We start from the raw sequence: 19,029 nt of genomic DNA on the forward strand, positions 1-19,029 counted from the left end.
TAAAAGACTCAAATAAAAAAAAATAAAAAAAATAAAAGCACTTTAATAGCTCATTTATTTTTCAAAAATAACACTATCACAGCAGAGCTGATGTGATAAGTGCATGGATAAAATTAAAGTACAATTGAGTATGTCAAAATGATTCCTCTATTTGACTCTGTACTATACTAAATTATGTATTAAGCTATACTTGGTAAAGAACGGCAGGGTTGAAAGCACTTCGCCCATTAAATCCTATTTACGTGCATTTGTTCCACACTTATGTGTTCAAGGTGTATTTTTCACTTCTAAGAAAGCGTCACACTCTGAGTGAAGTCCCCAAATGATGAAAATATGCGACAACAAAACACTGTGATTAATAGGATGATAACGAGCTTTTCATCGTCCTACGATTTCAACTCTTTGTAGTGGCCGTGACAATTGGCGGATGCTGAAAGAGTTTCGAGAAGTTGTTAGCGTGTGAATGCCGTGTAATGGATTCTCTTTGAGCGACCGCGGCACACCGCGCCGCGTCATTTGCATACATTGCTTACGGACGTGGAAACTCTGCATGCTTGGCCAAAAAGATTCTCTCTTTAAAAGACATTACAGCCGACTTCAAATAGTCTGCATCCAGCGATCTGCATTTCCATCACTGAGGTTGAAAATGATAGAATACATAAAATCGAACAAATACAACGGCGGAACGGAGCACGACCGGTTAGCACAGCTGTCTCGCAGTTCCGAGGACCGGGGTTCAAATCCCGGCCCCGCCTCTGTGGAGTTTGCATGTTCTCCCGGTGCCTGCGTGGGCTTTCTCCGCTTTCCTCCCACATCCCAAAAATAAGTGTGGTAGGTTCATCAAAGTCTCTAAATTGCCCGTAGGTGTGGATGTACGTGCGAATGGTTCTTTGTTTACATGTGCCCTGCGATTGGCTGGCGACCAGTTCAGGGTGTAGAGGCTCCAGCACGCCCGCGGCCCGCGTGAGGATAAGCGGTAAAGAAAATGGGTGAACGGATAAATAAAACTTTGCCAACCAGACCATACTTTCACTATACGAATAATAAGCTACTCCCGATGCGGTACGATTCACTCCCATTACAATGCATTAAGTTCCGATTCCGTCCAAAACACAATTTATTATGATGAATGATCAAATGATGAACTATGATGTGATGCAATGAATTGTTTCAAATTTAAGATATGACGTGCTCCAAATATAAATTATTCACTCCAACTACGATACGATTCACTCCAATTAATGTGTGATGCGATGAGTCAGTTCAATTGCGACGTGATTCACCCCAAGGATTATACAGTATGTCACTCCAATTAATATAATGCGACACGATTTTCTCCAAGGATGAAAAAGTTCCATTTACTCCAGTTATGATGTGACGCGTTGAATGTGACGTAATCTAATTTACAGCATGACTTGCTCCAAATATATATGATGGAATATGAATTATTCAGTAGTTGTTATACGAGTCACTCCAATTCCAGTGCAGTGAGTCAATCCAACTACAATATGATTCAATTTAAATTTATGACACGATTTAGTCCAATTATGCTACAAAACATTTCAGTCCAATTACGATAGGATTTCACTCCAGTCAATGTGTGATACAATGATTCGCTCCAAGTATGATACATTATGATCCACTCCATTTACAATATAATTCAATTCAATTAAGATAGGATTCAATTATGGTACGGTATGATTTGATCTAATTCACTTCAATTACGATGCAATATGATAAGCTGTGTGTTAGATTTGTTGATAAGATAAAGCTCATCAGAAAAAAAAAGACATGATGAATGCAATAGATCCATTCTGATAAGCTTGATGACACGAATACGGTACAAATGTTGACTAATACCATATGATTCAATCCAATTACGATATGATTTCATCTAATTAACGATATGATTCACTCCAGATACCGCACGATTCACTCCAATTACGATGCCATTGACTCTAATTATAATGTGATACAATTCACTACAATTATTACAATGCAATATAATAAAGCTGCATTCCGAGTACAATATGGTTCAATTAAATTACTATATGATTCACTTCAATTAAGATGCCATTTAATAGGTTTTACGATAAGATTTACTCCAATTGCCATGCAATTAGGTTGGGATGCGTTATGATACGATTTAACCAAAATTAGGATTAGGTTTTATCCACTCCACTTATGATGGAATGTGAAAATAATTTGATATAAATTCTTAGTTCCTAGCATCACGTGTATCAACGCACTGCCAACAATATCATTCGTTCATAGTTGGTATAAAGCCTCTCCGAATGCGATACAGTTCCCGGCGATCAGCAGCTCTGACGTCCACTTGTTGAACGTTGACTCGTCAAGTCGCTCAATAAAGATGCGCGTCTTTGACAAGTCAACATCCGAGTGACAAGTGAAGGCATCGTGCGCCACAACACAACAAAAGCTTTCCCAGACTGGCTTTGTTTGTCTTCACGGGGCGTTCACTGGCCCAGTGAAAGCGGCTAATGACTAAAACACACTCGCTTAACGCGCCCACCTGTCCTCATGATAGCCGCCCGAGAGGGGTTAACATTAGGGTTTGTTTGTTTGGCTGTGAAAGTGCATTCGTCAATGCCGTCAAGGGTTAAAGCTCCCTGATTGTCTCTCAAGATGGCAACGAGATGGATGCGCTGTAAACAGACCAGGCACGAAGGGGTTTCAGGCATTTTTGGTCATTTCCAAGGATCTTACCGAAGTGAACGCTTACTTAAAATTGTGGTGGCTTTGGGGGAGGCTGGCACAGATTGGTGGCATTTAAAAAATATCCGAAATGGATTGGATGCGCAGTACTCATGATGGCTTTCAAGCTACTCAAGTAGTTAAAAGAAATCAAAGCAATACGAAGAAAAAAAAAAAAACAGAATATAAAAAAATCAATCAAAATGGTAAAGTGAGTAGTCAGTTCGGAATAGGTGTGTCTGGTGTCTTGTTTGGGTCTGAAGAGGGTTTTGATGCAGATGAAGCCTCGTGAGGCATCGTAACACTTCAGCGTGCATGCGAAACCCCCTGCTGGCCAAGTGTATAATCACAGGCAGCTGTATCTTATCCACACGTGTGATACATATTGCAATTTTTTTGACCAAATCATTTCTCAACATAAATGTCACCATTGTTTAGTCCTAGTTTGGCGAAACTAGCTAAGCCGAAGCCGATCCAGCAGACATGGACGCTTAAATCGAACGTCCCTGCAAAAAACACAAGAAACCTCCATTGCCATAAAATCCTTCATTTTATTTGTTTGACTTTTTTTTTTGTCCTTCAAACCTTTTAATGCATAAATAATGTCTTTTTTGACGTTATGATGGAAAATGCATTGAACAAAATGTGATGAGCAAACTAAAAACTTTGTTTTCATTGGCATCTTATCACACGCTCAGGAAAAGTGTCGTTAACACACGCAAGCATTGATTCTGTGTGTGCGTGTGTGTTTGCACAGGTGTCATCAGCACGGTGAGAGCGTTGGATCGCGAGGATAAAGCAGAGCACAGCATCGAGGTGAGACGGCACCACCTTTTACGTCACATGCAAGAGCTGTTCTTCATTTCCTCATCCCGCTTCACTGTTATTTTCAAGTATGTTACGATCCGCGCTCAAATCGATCTCTGAACCCCGACTTTCTGGGATGGGGGAAGCCTGCTTCCATGGACATGGACGTCTTGGAAACGGGAGTTAGCCCAGTGTTGCGCTGACAATCAAGAAAAGTGCTGCTTGCAAAATGAACTGGAACCTACCTGTCAAAATCGGAACTAAACCTTGATTTAGATCAGTATTCATCGAGAACTTATTTCTTTTCTTTATTCATTTCTGCCCTTAATTTAATAATGACCGGAATGGCGTTAGCCCCCTCGAGTTCTCACTGGCTGATATATTCTAAGTATGATACAAGTCACTCCAAATAGATGATTGATTCCAATTTTAATATGGTAATATTCACTCCAAGAATGATATGATTCGCTACATATACGATGTAATTGACTCCAAGTATGATAAATGTTCACTCTTTGATATATGATTCAAGGCACCATTGGTATGATTCACTCAAACTACAATAGGATTCGATCATATTATGATATAAAATGATTAACTCCAATTATTCAATGATCCATCGTGATGATACGATGCACTCCAGATACGATATGATTCACTGAAATGATGATACAGCGTGATTCACTCCAAGTACGATGCGATGCGATTCACTCCGATTACAATACAATTTCCACTACGACCACAGATACGATGCGATACAATTCACCACATTTTGATACGATTCACTTGCTATACTCCATTCAGGTCATCGTGTCTGACAACGGTTCTCCGTCGCTGCACTCCACCGCCACCGTGGTGGTCCGCGTGCTGGATGACAACGACAACCGGCCCAAGTTCACGGACAAACTTTTCCACGTCAAGCTGCCCGCTCAGCGTCGGCAGGACGGCCGCGTGGAAGTCTGTCGGATGATCGCGAGTGACGACGACGAGGGATCCAACGCCGAAGTGATGTACAAGCTACAAGACGACCACGACGGCAGTTTCCAAATCGACCCGTTGACCGGTGTGGTGACGTCGCTTGGAGACTTCTGGCCCGCGAATTACACCATTCTCACGGTAGTTTATGCTTGAAATTGAAAATCCGTGCGTTAACGACATATAGAAAACCCTTACAATGGGTTAGGGACCAAGCCCCAACGTAGTAATTGATACCCCCTCAATTGTTTTTATTTAAAATTGCCTTTATTCAAAAAATTCTACCCCAAACTACAACCCCGATCGTTGTGTTGAACATACATAAAACAGAATACAATGATTTGAAAATCACGTTCAAAAACGTATCTTGTTTAAAAAAAAAAAAAAGAAAGTCCAATGAGGTGTGGAAAAAAACAAAGCATTTCCAGCGAAATGCGTAAGTAACAAAGTAAAACAAAATAAAAATAATTCCAACAAACTGTGTACGAATTGAGGAAAATAGAGCAAATTATGTACAAATAAATGAAGAAATAAAAATATAGAAATGAAAAAAGAAGATCCAACAAACTGCATACAAACACAGCAAACTGCGTAAAAAAAAAAAAGACACTCCAACAAAGGAGGGGAAAAAAAGGAAATTACATCAAAATGTGTAAATAAATAAATACAAAGTCTAACAAATAGCGTAATCAAGAAAAACTACAACTAAATGTGTAAAAAAAAAAAAAAAGAAAGTCCGACAGAAACAAGGAAAGTACAACAAAATGTGTAAAGACACAAAAGCAAAAAAAGTACAACAAAGTCTGTGGGGAAAGAGAAAATTATTTAAAAAAGTCTTAAAAAATCTATAGAGTATGTTGATAATATTGACTGTATATGCTAATTGGCTAGCATACGTGAGTCAGCACACATTAGGCTTAGAATGTGATTACGTGTCTAATATGGCGAGCATTTGCGGCACATTTTCTAGATTAAAGCGACGGACGCGGGCAGCCCGTCGCTGTCGTCTGCGGCGAGGCTGGACATCGAGTGGGCGTCGCCCGAGCCCCCCTCCGTTGAGCCCCTAGCCTTCGATGAGCCCCACTTCACCTTCGCCGTCATGGAAACGGAGCCCGTCACTCACATGGTGGGCATCATCATGACGGAGACCTATCGGCTGCGCTGGTTCCGCATCGTAGGTAAGGGATCGTGTCTCGTGCCTCGCAATCGCTTCTGGGTGCGTGGGCGAGCTTTATGATCATATGACCAGTTATGATCATGAGAGCCTCAGAGCGGAGGCTCTGTTACCTAGCAACAGCTGTGTGAATTGTATCACATACGGTACAGTACGTAAAAAGCCATGATAATCGTGGAAATCATTTTACATATTTCCTTTCTTCTCCCAGATTTCTTGACCAGTTGAAACCGTTTTTGGCCAACTTGAAACTCTTCAGTTCACCCAAATAACTAAACAACACTCAATAAGCGTTTGGGAAGTGAGGACACCAATTGTTGAAGCTTTGTAGGTGGAACTCTGTCTCCTTCTTGCTCGATGTGCAACTTCAGTTGCTCAACGTTCCCAGCCTTTTGTTCCCTGTCCCAGCGTTTTGGAAACATGATCCACAAAGTCAATATAAAAGTCCTCAGCTTGCTCGGTCATGCAAGGGCACGTGTACACCCAATCGTATGATTAACATATTTGCTCAACTTGCTTGTTATTCAGGACAACCGCCACCTTGCACAATAGACGTAAACTGAATGACTAGAAATAATCCACAGTATATAAAAAAATAAAAAATAAAAAAAAATCCATTGCATGCTAATTTATGCATGGGCACACGGGGGGGACGCAGTATACATGTGATCATTCCTTTTCCCATTTTTTCACCATAACCGCCAGTTTAGACATTTGAAATAAACTGAAAACTAGAATCTACAACGTATAAAGAGTCAATGGCGCGCTTGTCAACTGAAGGGACATGCGTATACGCAGTGTACATGGGATGGCTCTCCTCACCTGTTATTTAGCCTAACCGCCAGCTTGCGCAATAGAAATGAATACAAATAATCCACAGAGTGAAGAAAAAGGTCATAGAATAAGAAATCTCTTCTAACTGGTGCGGTGTGTTTGTCGTCTTGCTGGGTGTCAGGCGGCGACGAGGAGAAAGACTTTGACATCCAGAGGAACTCGGGCACCATCTCCATCGCCCGCCGCCTGGACGCCGCCCACCGCTCCAACTACAACCTGACGGTGCAGGTCACCGACGGCCACCACAGCGCCACCGTGCAGGTCGGAATGTGTAAATACACTCGGTTTGCAATGCTGTTTGAAAAACATCCCAGCTTGATCTCAAAGCGTTGAACGTGAGCCTCTGTAAAGCGCTTTGAGCACCGTAAAGGTGTAGATTAAGCGCTATATAAATGCGCTCCATTTACCGAACCGCTTGTTGTGTACGTGAGGCTCTCAAGCGCACGAGGCGGCCGTCCGCCACGTGACAGGCGCGCCCGAATTGAAAAATGTTTTCCGTCTCTATGTGTTTAGGTCGGGTCAGCGCGTGCATACCCAGGACTCCATGTCGGCGATGCACGGACGGCCTGTTACTAGGTCACTGAGCTCTCTGCTGCGAATGCAATTTTCAACTTTCACGGCCATTTTGTCAGCTGCGAGAGCCTATAATAATACCAATATGTTCCCTGTTCGCTGCTAAGGGAAAAGTGGAGAGAGAAAATCGGAAATTCAAAGAAGAATGGACTTGAAAAATGTGCATTCATTCTCCCTCCAGCCAGCACAATATGCCAGGAGACTATAGCTGTATGAGACCAAGTATAGGCATTTCCTTCACTGAAATTGTCACATCAAGCTGCAAAAAGGAATCTTGTCACATCTGTCACACAACAACAAAATCTCACTTTGAGTGTCATATGTTCTGAGTGAGCACAAGAAGCAGAAATAATGAAAGACTGCATGGAGACAATGTTTGGAGGCAAGCGAAAAGGGGAAATGACAGCTGAAATGAAGCAAATCCCTCTCGCTCAGATTCCACAGCAAACTCTAAAGTAGCGGCTGTTGATCTATTTAAGCAGCGGTGTGATGGAATAAAACATGCGGAGTCATGAATATACTTATTCATGGGTTTCTACAACTGCGAACGAGTCGGCCGACGCCACTGATAAAGCGCAGCTGTTGGTGTTTGCGAGGTATTATCATGTTTCCAAAAGGGACTTTGTTGGCCTCGGCAAAATGAAAATGACTTTTATTTAGGTTTGTGTTTTGGTTTGGAATAGTACAGAAGTATTGAATGAATCAATTGACCTTTGACCCACTGAAAAAATTATTTTTTTAAAATATTTTTTTAGATTTAGAGAGGTTAGAGAGGAGCCAAAAATTGTACTCAATTAAGACGACTCTTACTTTAGACTTAAACCGGCTTTATTGCCATTCTATAAACACACGGTTAGTGCACATATTAAACATATTACATTCTGTACCTTCGCTCATAGTATCAAAGGAATTACTTAGTTATTACCTAATTTCTTTTTTTTTTTTTTTTTTTTTTATCAGAGCATGAATGTCAAATGGACAAAAAAAAATAAATAAGATGTGCAAATTCAGATATTGCCCAACAATATCACTTTAACTAAAACGATAATAAATTCAATCTTTAAATAAAATAACAAAGAAAGGAAAATTCAGCCATAAGTCATTTTGTTACTTAAAAAAAAAAAAACTGCTTCTGTGTGGGGCTGTGGATACTTTGTGTGACTGTCGGGCTCTATTTTATTGGCGAAATGGCGAGAAATGTTGCTCGTGGTCGGATTGGTCAAGTGAGCGTACGCGAGGCACAAACGTCTTTGACAAAACAAAACAAATAGCGCGAGCAATAATAGACAAATACAAATTAGTGAGCGGAACGTATCCAAATGAATGAAGTTGCGAATTCCCAGTTTTATCCAATGCATCGTACGTTGTGTAAAGCACTTGGTGTTACATTTCAATGTATGAAAGGTGCTACATAAATCACGTCTGACTGATTGAAGTTGAAGTTAAGAGGCCCAGAGAAAAATATGAGGACATGAAGAAAAACTTGGAGGATGTTTTTTTGTTTATTTGACACTTTTACACTTGAATGCTTTCTCACTTGAAGAGAGCGCAAGAGAGAAAACAATGTCTGTGATTTTCTGTATTGCTGAGTCATCGTGATAATAAGACACCACCTTTATGATATGGTTTCATCTCCTCCGTATTAGCTGTCATTCCTTTAATCTTGTTACTCTTTGTCTTTTTATGTCCCCCCCCCCCCCCCCCCCCCCCCCGCATCCGCAGGCCTACGTCCGTGTTCTGGACATAAACGAACATCGACCCGTCTTCCTCAAGTCGCATTATGAGGTGCGTGTGCGCGCGTAGGATTATTCTTCATGGAAATAAAAAGTCAAAGAAGCCTTTTGTAACTGAGTGAAAGTTTAAGACTTGTTAAGCATGTGATAACATGTAGCGAGATAGCAAAATGGTAAGGGTTTAGGATCAGGGGGCTGAGGTTTTGGTTTTGGAGTTGAGGTTCAGGGATCCATCCATCCATACATCCATTTTCTGTACCGCTTATACTCATGCCAGCTATCTTCGGGCAAGAGGCGGGGTACACCCAGAACTGGTCGCCAGCCAATCGCAGGGCGGATTGGATTAATGGTTGTGGTAAATTCAGTGGGGTTCGGGTTTCAGGTTCGGATTAGGGTTACCGTAATTTCTCGTGTGTAAAACGATGTCGAATACAATACACACCCCCCAAAATTGACCCAAAAGTCGCGAAACCCCTTGAAACTATGAATAATGCGCTCTAGCGACTTTTGACAAATTTTTGGGGAGTAAAAATGTGTATTATACACGAGAAAGTACGGTAGTTGGTTAGGATGAGGGTTTAGGGTTAGGATTAGATTTAAAGGGGCTAGAGGTTTTGGTTGCATGTTAGAGTGTAGATTTATGAGTTAAGGTAATAGTTAGGACCATAGTTACGTGTTTGGGGGTTAGAGATTTTGGGTTAGGGTTAGTTTTGTGCTTAAGGTTTAGATTAATGGGTTAGGATTAAAGTTGGAGGGTAGAGGTTTTTTTTCGGGTTAGAGGGCAAGGCATTTTTGTTTTGGGTAAGGGATTAGGATTTAAATTTAGTGGGTTAGGGTTTCGGATTATGATTAGAATTTAGGGTTGGTGGGGTAGGAGTTTTGGTTTTGCGGCCGACCCGCAATGGTTTCAACTTTAAGGTCCCAGTGTCGTTCTCCTGACTGACTCGTCGCGGTGTCTGTCAGGTGAGGGTCCCCGAGGACACGGCGGCGTGGAAGGACATCCTGCACGTGGTGGCGCGCGACGCTGACGCCAACAGCAAGCTGATCTTCTCCATCCACAGCAGCCTGCACCCTCACAGCCACAAACTCTTCCACCTGGACCCCAAGAGCGGCGTCCTGGCCACCACTGACAAGCTGGACTATGAGACCATCCCGCTACACACGCTTGTCGTCATGGTAACGCCTACACTCTTACACTAGTCTGCAAGTGAGTTGCTTTTGGGAGATATAAGGCTGTCCACCCTCATAGGTTTTACACTTAAACATCTCCAATGGGTTCTCAGTAGGGTTGAGGTCAGGGAATGATGATGTGGTGTGTTTATATATGCAGCCCCGAATCACAGAAGAGTCTCAATGGGTTTTACAGGCCCATAGTTCACATCTACGACATCCCCTGGTCTAGACCCGCCATACGCGCAAGGAAAATCTCGGGGACAACCCATTTAGCTAAAATAATAATAATATTAATAAAATAAACCTTAAAAAATGATGACAACTGGAGGATCCCGTTTCTAGAGCTTGCAATGGATACAGAGTGGGCAACATTTATCACGTTACAATGTTATACAATGTGAGTTAAAACAGCATGAGAGTTGATTTAATGGAATGAAGCGCTCCAGGTAGACAACTCCAGGGAAGTGGTTTTCCTCGCATTTCTTCCTAGTCGGTCGATGTAATCCTTACAGCAATAGCCTCACTTCGATCATCAGCACCTAGCCCAGAGGTCGGCTTTCCATGACAATCAAAGAATGTATTGAAAACAATAAAACATATTTTAAAGGTCATACAATGAATAAATAGCATGAATCAATGAATACAGTGAAGCTATTTAGACAATAGCTATAGTCTATGCGTGTTGCTTTATTTTGAACTATAGACAAAACGCAATGGAGAATGAATGAATGGAAGGCTTCCTTTTAACGCATTCACTACCGCGTTAATGCTGAAAGGTACATACAGGTTTTGGAGAAACATATGCTGCCATCCAAGCAACGCCTTTTTCACACCCCTGCTTATTTCAGCAAGACAATGCCAAACCATTTTCTGTATGTGTTACAACAGCGTGGCTTTGTGGTAAAAGAGTGCGGGTACTAGACTGGCCTGCCTGCAGGCCAGACCTGTCTCCCATTGAAAATGTGTGGTGCATTATGAAGCCTAAAATACGACAACGGAGACCCCAGACTGTTGAACAGCTAAAGCTGTACATCAAGCAAGAATGGGAAAGAATTCCACCTACAATGCTTCAACAATTAGTGTCCTCAGTTCCCAAACGTTTATTGAATGTTGTTAAAAGAAAAGGTGATGTAACACAGTGGTAAACATGACTCTGTCCCAGCTTTTTTGGAACCTGTTACAGCCATAAAATTCTCATTTAATAATTTAGTTAATTTGCTAAAAACAATCAAGTTTATCAGTTTGAACATTAAATATCTTGTCTTTGTAGTGTCCTCAATTCAATATAGATTGAACATGATTTGCAAATCATTGTATTCTGTTTTGATTTATATTTAACACAACGTCCCAACTTCATTGGAATTGGGGTTGTAGAATCCAACGGTTGACTGCCACCAATGGAATATACAGTGGCTATCTAACAGCTGCTCTCAATTGCATGCGTTTGCGTGACAGAAAACCTTGCTAACTTCATCCAACCTAGTTTCTCTCTAAGTAACACCCAAATTATTTGACAGTACGATAGCATTTGATGTCCCATTTTAGGTGCGCGACCAGGAGATCCCGGTCAAGAGGAACTTTGCCAAGGTGATGGTGCATGTGGAGGACTGCAACGACCACGCGCCCACCTTCCTCAGCACCCGCTACGAGGCCGCCGTCTCCAACGTGGCACCTTCTGGCTCCGAGGTGGTGCGCGTTAAAGCCCTGGACGGCGACGCGGGCAGCAATGCCGATATTGCCTACTCCCTGCATTCCGGTGAGTGAGAAAAGGCTTGTTTTTCTTACATGTACACGGGTACCTTGCCCCAATTTATGAGTTTTTCCCAGTCACTTGCTCGATTTCTTTTTCTTTGCTTTGTGTTGCTAGCCACAATTTGAGTTACAACCAGTTGAAAAAGGGAGAGTGAAGGGGGGGGGGGGGGAAATGGAGCAATACGAAATAAGAACACTCGCATGGAGCTGCTGTAGGCCACAACTCACGCCCAGACGCTCACATGTAGACAAGCCAACTCAAGCTCCTGTCACTCGTTAGCCACGCCCCTGTAAAGGCACACATCCAACGCACAAATGCTACAGTAACACAGTAATTACACTATATTAAAAACAGTATTTGTTTACATTTAAATTGTTTTATCATGTTTTTTTCACAATGCTGTGCTATATTTCTTCATCAACAAACAAGTAGCAAAAACAATTCTGCTGTTTTTTGGGATTGATCTAATACTGTGAACATTGGGACTTCAAAACAATGCCTGTACGGTCGGCGGTGTCGTGTGACCGCGGACTTAGATGGGCACGGCTGTCGACATGGCTAACACCAACCGGCACAGCGCCGTGTTCGTACCATTTTAATCAAAGGCAGCATCATGAATTAGTGATAGTTTTTTATCATATTAAATTTGCGATTGAACATTGGAATTTTGGGGCGTTCCAAAGGCAATTGGTCATTTACCATTTGCATGCATTTGATATTGGAAATGACTACCCGTTTCATTTTCTTGAGCAAAAAAAAAAAATACAGAAAAAGAACCTGTTAGTGAATTATAGGCCATCTGGACGCTGTAGGTCCTTTAATGGCATTTCAATTCAATGCAATGGTTGAAAATTAATGCCAAACAATAAACATAAGTCAAGATACTACTGTATTTACATTTCCCCCCGCCATCTAACGTCAGCCACTTAAGAGCTCCGCTGTAGCAGAGTGCTAAAAGACGGCATGACGACACCCCAAAGGGTCTCGCCAGAGTGCTTCTCGATTCCTTCTCATTTTATGTTTGGGATTTGCTGGGCTCAGACCAGCTCACCGTAGCTGTTTTATTGTTTCATTTGCGCTCCACAGAGAATGTCACGGAACAAATACCTCCCAGTTTTGGCCGGGGATTTGTCTGTGATCCCAGAGCGCCGTGAAAAAAATAAAGAGCCTACCTGGGTGTGATTTATGTTTTAGTTCCTGCACAAAACCTTCATCTGCTGCTGAGGTTATTGTTCACGCAGCATTTTCTGCTAAATAACAAAATGGAGAAACAATTCGCGGGAAGTGGGAAGCGTATGGAGTCGCTTTACAATCAAGTGATTGATGATCGTGCATCAATACGGATTGTAAAGCAGTTCAATTGTAGCGTAACGGCGCACCATTACTCGCCCTTTCTTCTCAATAATCTCCCAAATTTACCCCAACAAGCTAACAATTGACCATCAACAAAAGTGTTGTTGAATGTGAAATTGAGGCTGCAAGAAATACAGTGAGCACCTATTTGCAGTTCATTTTTTTGTGAATTCACCTTTTCATGTATTTTTATGCTCTTTCTGCGATGCCACAAAATGGGGCCAATGGCTAATAGGAAAGTAGTAATTCATGTCAAGGAAGTATTGTGGAAGTGATACATCTCGATTGACACGGAGATGTTTGTATGTCAGGGAGAAGCTAAATTGTTAACGGAAGTTATGGCGAGTCATCACTGCATGTACACAAGTACTTCAAAATAAAATATTCGGCAAACCATTTTTAAAGGATAATGTCATAAATTTAGGTTTGAAATCATATTAAACTGTTTTGGGATCGTAGTTTGTTGCATATGTAGAGTTTAACTGGCGCATCAGCGGAGTCCTTTTTTTCTGATTGAACTCACCCCAGTACTGGCATTCCATTCTCTCCTTTCACACAGCCACTGTCGCACTTCTGTTCCACCTGTGGTAGTACCTCAGACGCTGGAAAATATGTGGGTTAACCACCGCTTTTGTGTCAGTACCTTTCACACAGACAAAGGCCCGGAAAAAGCAAGCTTACGACCCAAAGTGTCAGAGGCAAAACGGTAGTCACCTCGGTCCCGGGTTTCCGCTATCCCCTTTCACACATCCACTATCCCGCTTCTGTAAATTTGTGTGAAGACCATCGGTCTTTTCACATGGAATGACAACACAGGAAAAATCCAACTTTGACAATTTCTTTTCTTTCTCCCGGCAGGAAACATCAACAACATCTTCTCCATTGATCAGGTCCTGGGCTCCATCAGCGTGTCCAAACCTTTGGACCTTCAGCACCAGGACCCGTTCCACCTAACGGTGAAGGCCACCGACCAGGGCTTCCCTCAGCGCAGCGACATCTGCTCCGTCCACATCCACGTCCGCATCTCTGACTACACCCCGCCTGTCTTCCACGATGAGGAATATCTGGCAGAAATCAGCGAGCTGAGCGGCTTGGGAACACACGTGGTCACCATCTCTGCTTTCAGCCCAGCCGCGGTGCATTACGGGATCGAAAGCGGCAACCCTAACGGAACATTTTACATTGACCGATATGCTGGCTTGATAACAATCGGAAAGCAGCTGGATTTTGAGACCTGCGCCTCCTACACGCTCAACGTTTCGGCGTCCACCAGTTCCGGCGCTGTGTCCAGGACGGCAGTTTTCATCTACGTGATGGATGAGAATGATAACACCCCAACATTTGCGCGGGGCGAGTACACGGGACGGATAAGTGAGGAGGCACATGTCAATGGCCTTGTGATGTCGGAAGAAAACATGCCTTTGGTCGTCGAGGCTTCAGATGCGGACCGAGATGCCAACGCGCTGCTCGTCTACGAGATCCTGGAAAAGGAGGCCGGGAAAATGTTCAGGATCGACGCCAGCACAGGTGCAATCTCGCTAGCGGCGTCACTAGACTTTGAAAGCGTCGCTGAGTATCGCTTCAGCGTGCAGGTGAGGGACTCGGGGGAACCATTGTTGTATTCAGCGCAGCCCGTCAAGGTCACCGTGCACGTCCTGGATGTGAACGACGACCCGCCACAGTTCACTGCTGCCTCCTACGAGTCGTCCGTTCTCTTCCCACCGGTCCTAGGCACGGAGGTGGCAAGGGTGGCGGCCCCCGACGCTGACTCAGCAGTCTCGTACAGCATCGCTGAAGGGAATCTCCACAGCACCTTTTCCATTCATCCCACAACTGGAGTCATCACCGTTAGCAATGTGTCGACGTTTAAGCCATTTTACCAGCTGGTAGTCACCGCCTCAGATGGCCTTCACAGAGATTCCGCCATTGTCAGGGTGAACATGACCAATGTCACCAAGAGTGGTCTGAACCTCCAGCAAAAAACATATTCGGTGAGTGTTTCAGAAAACCTGAACAGTGTGAAAACGTTAGTGGCACTCAAACCGATAGGGTGTTACCTAAACGAGCCTCTGTCGTACTCCCTTTTGAATCCTGTGGGGAAATTTGCAATCTCCAAAACTTCCGGCGTCATGGAAACCACTGGGGTGCCGTTTGACCGCGAGGACACAGACGCCTATGACGTGGTGGTGATGCTACAAGACACAAGAACTCCGCCAAGGACGGCTACCGCTCTGGTCAAAGTCTTTATAGACGACGTCAATGACAATTCGCCTGTGTTCCTCAACCTGCCATTCTCGATGACGATATCTGAGGACGCGGAACCGGGAGATGTATTATATCAGGCCACCGCCAGGGACAGAGATCTGGGTGAAAATGGATCCATCGTATACTCCCTGGAGGATGATTATGACCTCTTCAGGATCGATCCAGACATAGGTGACATCTCCCTTAAGAGGCCTCTTGATTTTGACGCTCTGAGCAAATACATGCTGACCATCCTGGCGGTGGATGAGGGAGATCCTGGTCACATTACTGAGGCACAGCTCAGTATTCAAGTCAGGAACCGGACTAACCCAGTTTTCCAAACGCTTTCGTACCCTCTGAAAGTCCCTGAAACCGTTCCCCCCTTCACCACTATCTTGCACGTACTGGCCAGTAACCCCGAAGGCTATCGCCTGATTTACAACCTGGTGGAGGAAAATGCCTCCAAGCACTTTCATATTGACTTCAAGACGGGTGCGTTGACGGTCACCAACCCTCTCGACTATGAGAGCCAGACCCTGCACGTGCTGACTGTGCGAGCCACCGATTCTGTGAGTGGTGCCTTTTCTGAGGCGTCTATCGAAGTGGAAGTCGAAGATATGAACGATAACGCCCCCTTCTTCTCCCAGGAAAAGTACACGGCCAGTATTGCGGAGGGGCTTCCCGTTGGCTCCTCAGTTCTGCAGCTGTCCGCCTCCGACTTAGACTCTGGCAGGAATAAAGAGTTTACGTTTCACATGATGAGAATGGAAGGCAACGAAAGCGATTTCTTCGACGTAGACCATCAGAGCGGATTGATTTTCACGAAGCAAGTGCTGGACCACGAAAGCAAAGATCACTTCCAGTTGAAAATTCAAGTCATCGACAACGGCACCGTCGCCCTCAGCAGTGAGGCTGTGATCTTGGTAACTGTCACCGACGTCAACGACAATCCCCCGGACTTTGTCAGCTCTCATTTCCAAGCTTCGCTGGACGAGTCAGCAAAGTGCGGCCACATCGTCATCAAGATTCAAGCGTCCGATCCGGACGTCGCAGACGCCAACCGCCTCAAGTACAAAATCCTCTCAGGCAACGAAGGCCGCTACTTCAACATTAATGAGTCATCTGGGATCATATCCTTCTCCAACATCTGCAAGAGGAACCTGGATCCGTACTACAACCTTACAGTGGCAGTGTCGGACGGCGTGTTCCAGAAGAGTGCGCCGATCAACATCGACATGATCAGTAGCAACAGACACAGCCCATACTTCCGACAGAGCACCTATGAGGCGGAGCTTACTGAGAACGCCGAGGCAGGTACCCGCGTGATCCGGCTGGCTGCCATTGACCCCGACGATGGGCCTTACGGCAGTGTGGACTACACCATCATAAACAAGCTGGCGGACGAGAAGTTCGCCATTGACGCTAATGGGCAGATTGTCACCACACAACCACTAGACAGAGAAAACCCAGACCAGAGGGTAATCGCCATCAAAGTGATGGCAAAAGACGGCGGCGGTAAAGTGGCCTTTTGCACTGTGAAGATCATCCTGGCGGATGACAATGACAACGTCCCGCAGTTCAAAACATCCGAGTACCACGTCGCCATTCAATCAACTGTCAACAAAGGCTCGCCTGTTATTCAAATCATGGCGTACGACGCAGACGACGGCAAAAACGCCGACATCACCTACACCGTAGATGAAGTGGGGGGGGCGACGGAGGACATCATCGAGATCAACCCGTTCACCGGTGTGGTAAATGTCAAGGAAAGCCTGCTTGGCATGGAGAACAGGATCTTCAACTTCAAGGTAAAGGCCCGTGACGGTAGCCTGCCATTCTACAACTCCACCGTCCCCTTGCGGGTCAAAGTGCTCCCCCCCGAGATTCCTCTGCCTAAGTTTGTAGAGCCTCTGTACACATTCTCCACCGCTGAGGACACCCCCGTCGGTACGGAAATTGGTTCGGTGAAAGCTGACTCAAACTTACCGCTCATTTACAGCCTGGTCGACGGCAACACAGTGGAGAGCAACAGAGACAAAGTGTTCAGCTTGGACAAAGAAAGTGGGACATTGCTGCTGGAGAAGACCGTGGACCACGAGAGGACCAAGTGGTACCACATCGACGTGCTAGCTCAGGGTAACCACAATGGCACGGACGTGGCCTCGCTGGTGTCGGTCAGCATCCAGGTGCGAGACGTCAATGACAACCAACCGGTGTTTGACGCCAACCCGTACAGGGCATACCTGGCGGAGAACATGCCCGCCGGAACCACCGTCATTCAGGTGACCGCTAATGACCCGGACACAGACACCAACGGTCTGGTCACCTACAGCCTGGAGTCGCTAGCCGACGACGACGTCAACATCACTGACTTGTTCTCCATCGACGGTGATACCGGCTGGATTGTGACGGTGCGCGAGGCCGACTGCGAGGCTTCCAGGTTGCACCGTTTCCACGTGCTGGCCACCGACCACGGTGGCGACGCCAAGCTGTCGTCCAGTGTCCTGGTGGAGGTGACGGTGACAGATGAAAACGACAGCCCGCCGGCATTCTCAGAGCACGCCTACCACGGCTCAGTGGCAGAGAACAGCCGCCCAGGCGAGGTCATTGTCTCAATGACGACCACTGACGAAGACGTGTCGCTGGAGAACCGCCTTGTGACATGCTACATAACAGGTGTGTATTTTTTTTTATATATATATTTGTACTTCAAACTAGAAGTTTACATCCGCTATATAAAACTGTCTGACATTAAATCAGACTAAATGCTTCCTGTTTTAGGTCAATTAGGATTACCAAAATGATTTCTAGTTGCTAAATGACAAAATAATGAGACAGATTCTTTTTACCCAATTTTTCATTACTTTTGTCAAAATCAGAAGTTCACATGGATTCCATTAGTATTTGGTACCATTCCCTTTAAACTGTATGACTTGGGTGAAAGATTTTGTCAATCCTTCGACAAGCTTCTCTCAATAATTGGCGCTCATTTTTATGCGACGGTCCGGTTCAATCAGGTTCCACCGACCGCATCATGCAGTATGCGGCAGGCCTGAGCTGATTCCTTTTGACTTGCCCATGATGTTACACAAAGAAGCAACGTGCTTCAGGTGATCCTAGTTCAAAGACATCCACGCGTGTGGCTCTTAATGAACTCAAATGTAGTCAATAAAACTGCCAAAGCTTTTGAAGAAATGACATCGTCGCCTGGGCTTTCTCAAAATCCTTTAAAGGCATGGTAATCTTACTGTATGTAAACACCCGCCTCTAACCCAAAGTCAGCTGGGATAGGGGATAGGCTCCAGCACACCTGAGACCCTCGTGAGGATAAGCGGTACAGAAAATGGATGGATGGAAAACAATATAATAACATAGCCAATATCATAGGAAGAGATTGTGTCACTAAACCTGGATAGTGTATATAAGATCAATCCGCGACTGTTACTATTACATTGTGCAGTTGTACCTCATGCCGCATCTGTCGGGGACTTTTTCCATGTGTCATTCGAGCATCCCACTGACCATTCGCTGACTTCCTGTTCCGATCATGACGCCAATAGAAAATCCCCGTTAATCGCCTCCTCACTGAGCGCCGATGTGATTTTTATGAGTTCCCGATGAATCACAAAAGACGAGCACTGACAAGCGAGACGCAGGACGTGAATACCAACCGTGTCCCCCGCAGCCAACGACAA

The 19,029-nt window shown here is 44.5% G+C and overlaps 1 protein-coding gene across 1 annotated transcript in view; it reads left to right on the top strand.

The window, feature by feature from the left end:
• Positions 1 to 19,029, top strand: part of fat2 (FAT atypical cadherin 2) — an 80,657-nt gene that overhangs the window by 18,452 nt on the left and 43,176 nt on the right. Inside the window, 8 exon segments of the mRNA XM_061787798.1 lie at positions 3,473 to 3,531; positions 4,327 to 4,638; positions 5,468 to 5,675; positions 6,627 to 6,766; positions 8,801 to 8,863; positions 9,775 to 9,987; positions 11,530 to 11,740; positions 13,949 to 18,010. Of these exon segments, the coding sequence (XP_061643782.1) occupies positions 3,473 to 3,531; positions 4,327 to 4,638; positions 5,468 to 5,675; positions 6,627 to 6,766; positions 8,801 to 8,863; positions 9,775 to 9,987; positions 11,530 to 11,740; positions 13,949 to 18,010 (5,268 nt within the window).

Source organism: Phyllopteryx taeniolatus, chromosome 10 (assembly GCF_024500385.1).
Source record: "Phyllopteryx taeniolatus isolate TA_2022b chromosome 10, UOR_Ptae_1.2, whole genome shotgun sequence".
NCBI lineage: Eukaryota > Metazoa > Chordata > Actinopteri > Syngnathiformes > Syngnathidae > Phyllopteryx > Phyllopteryx taeniolatus.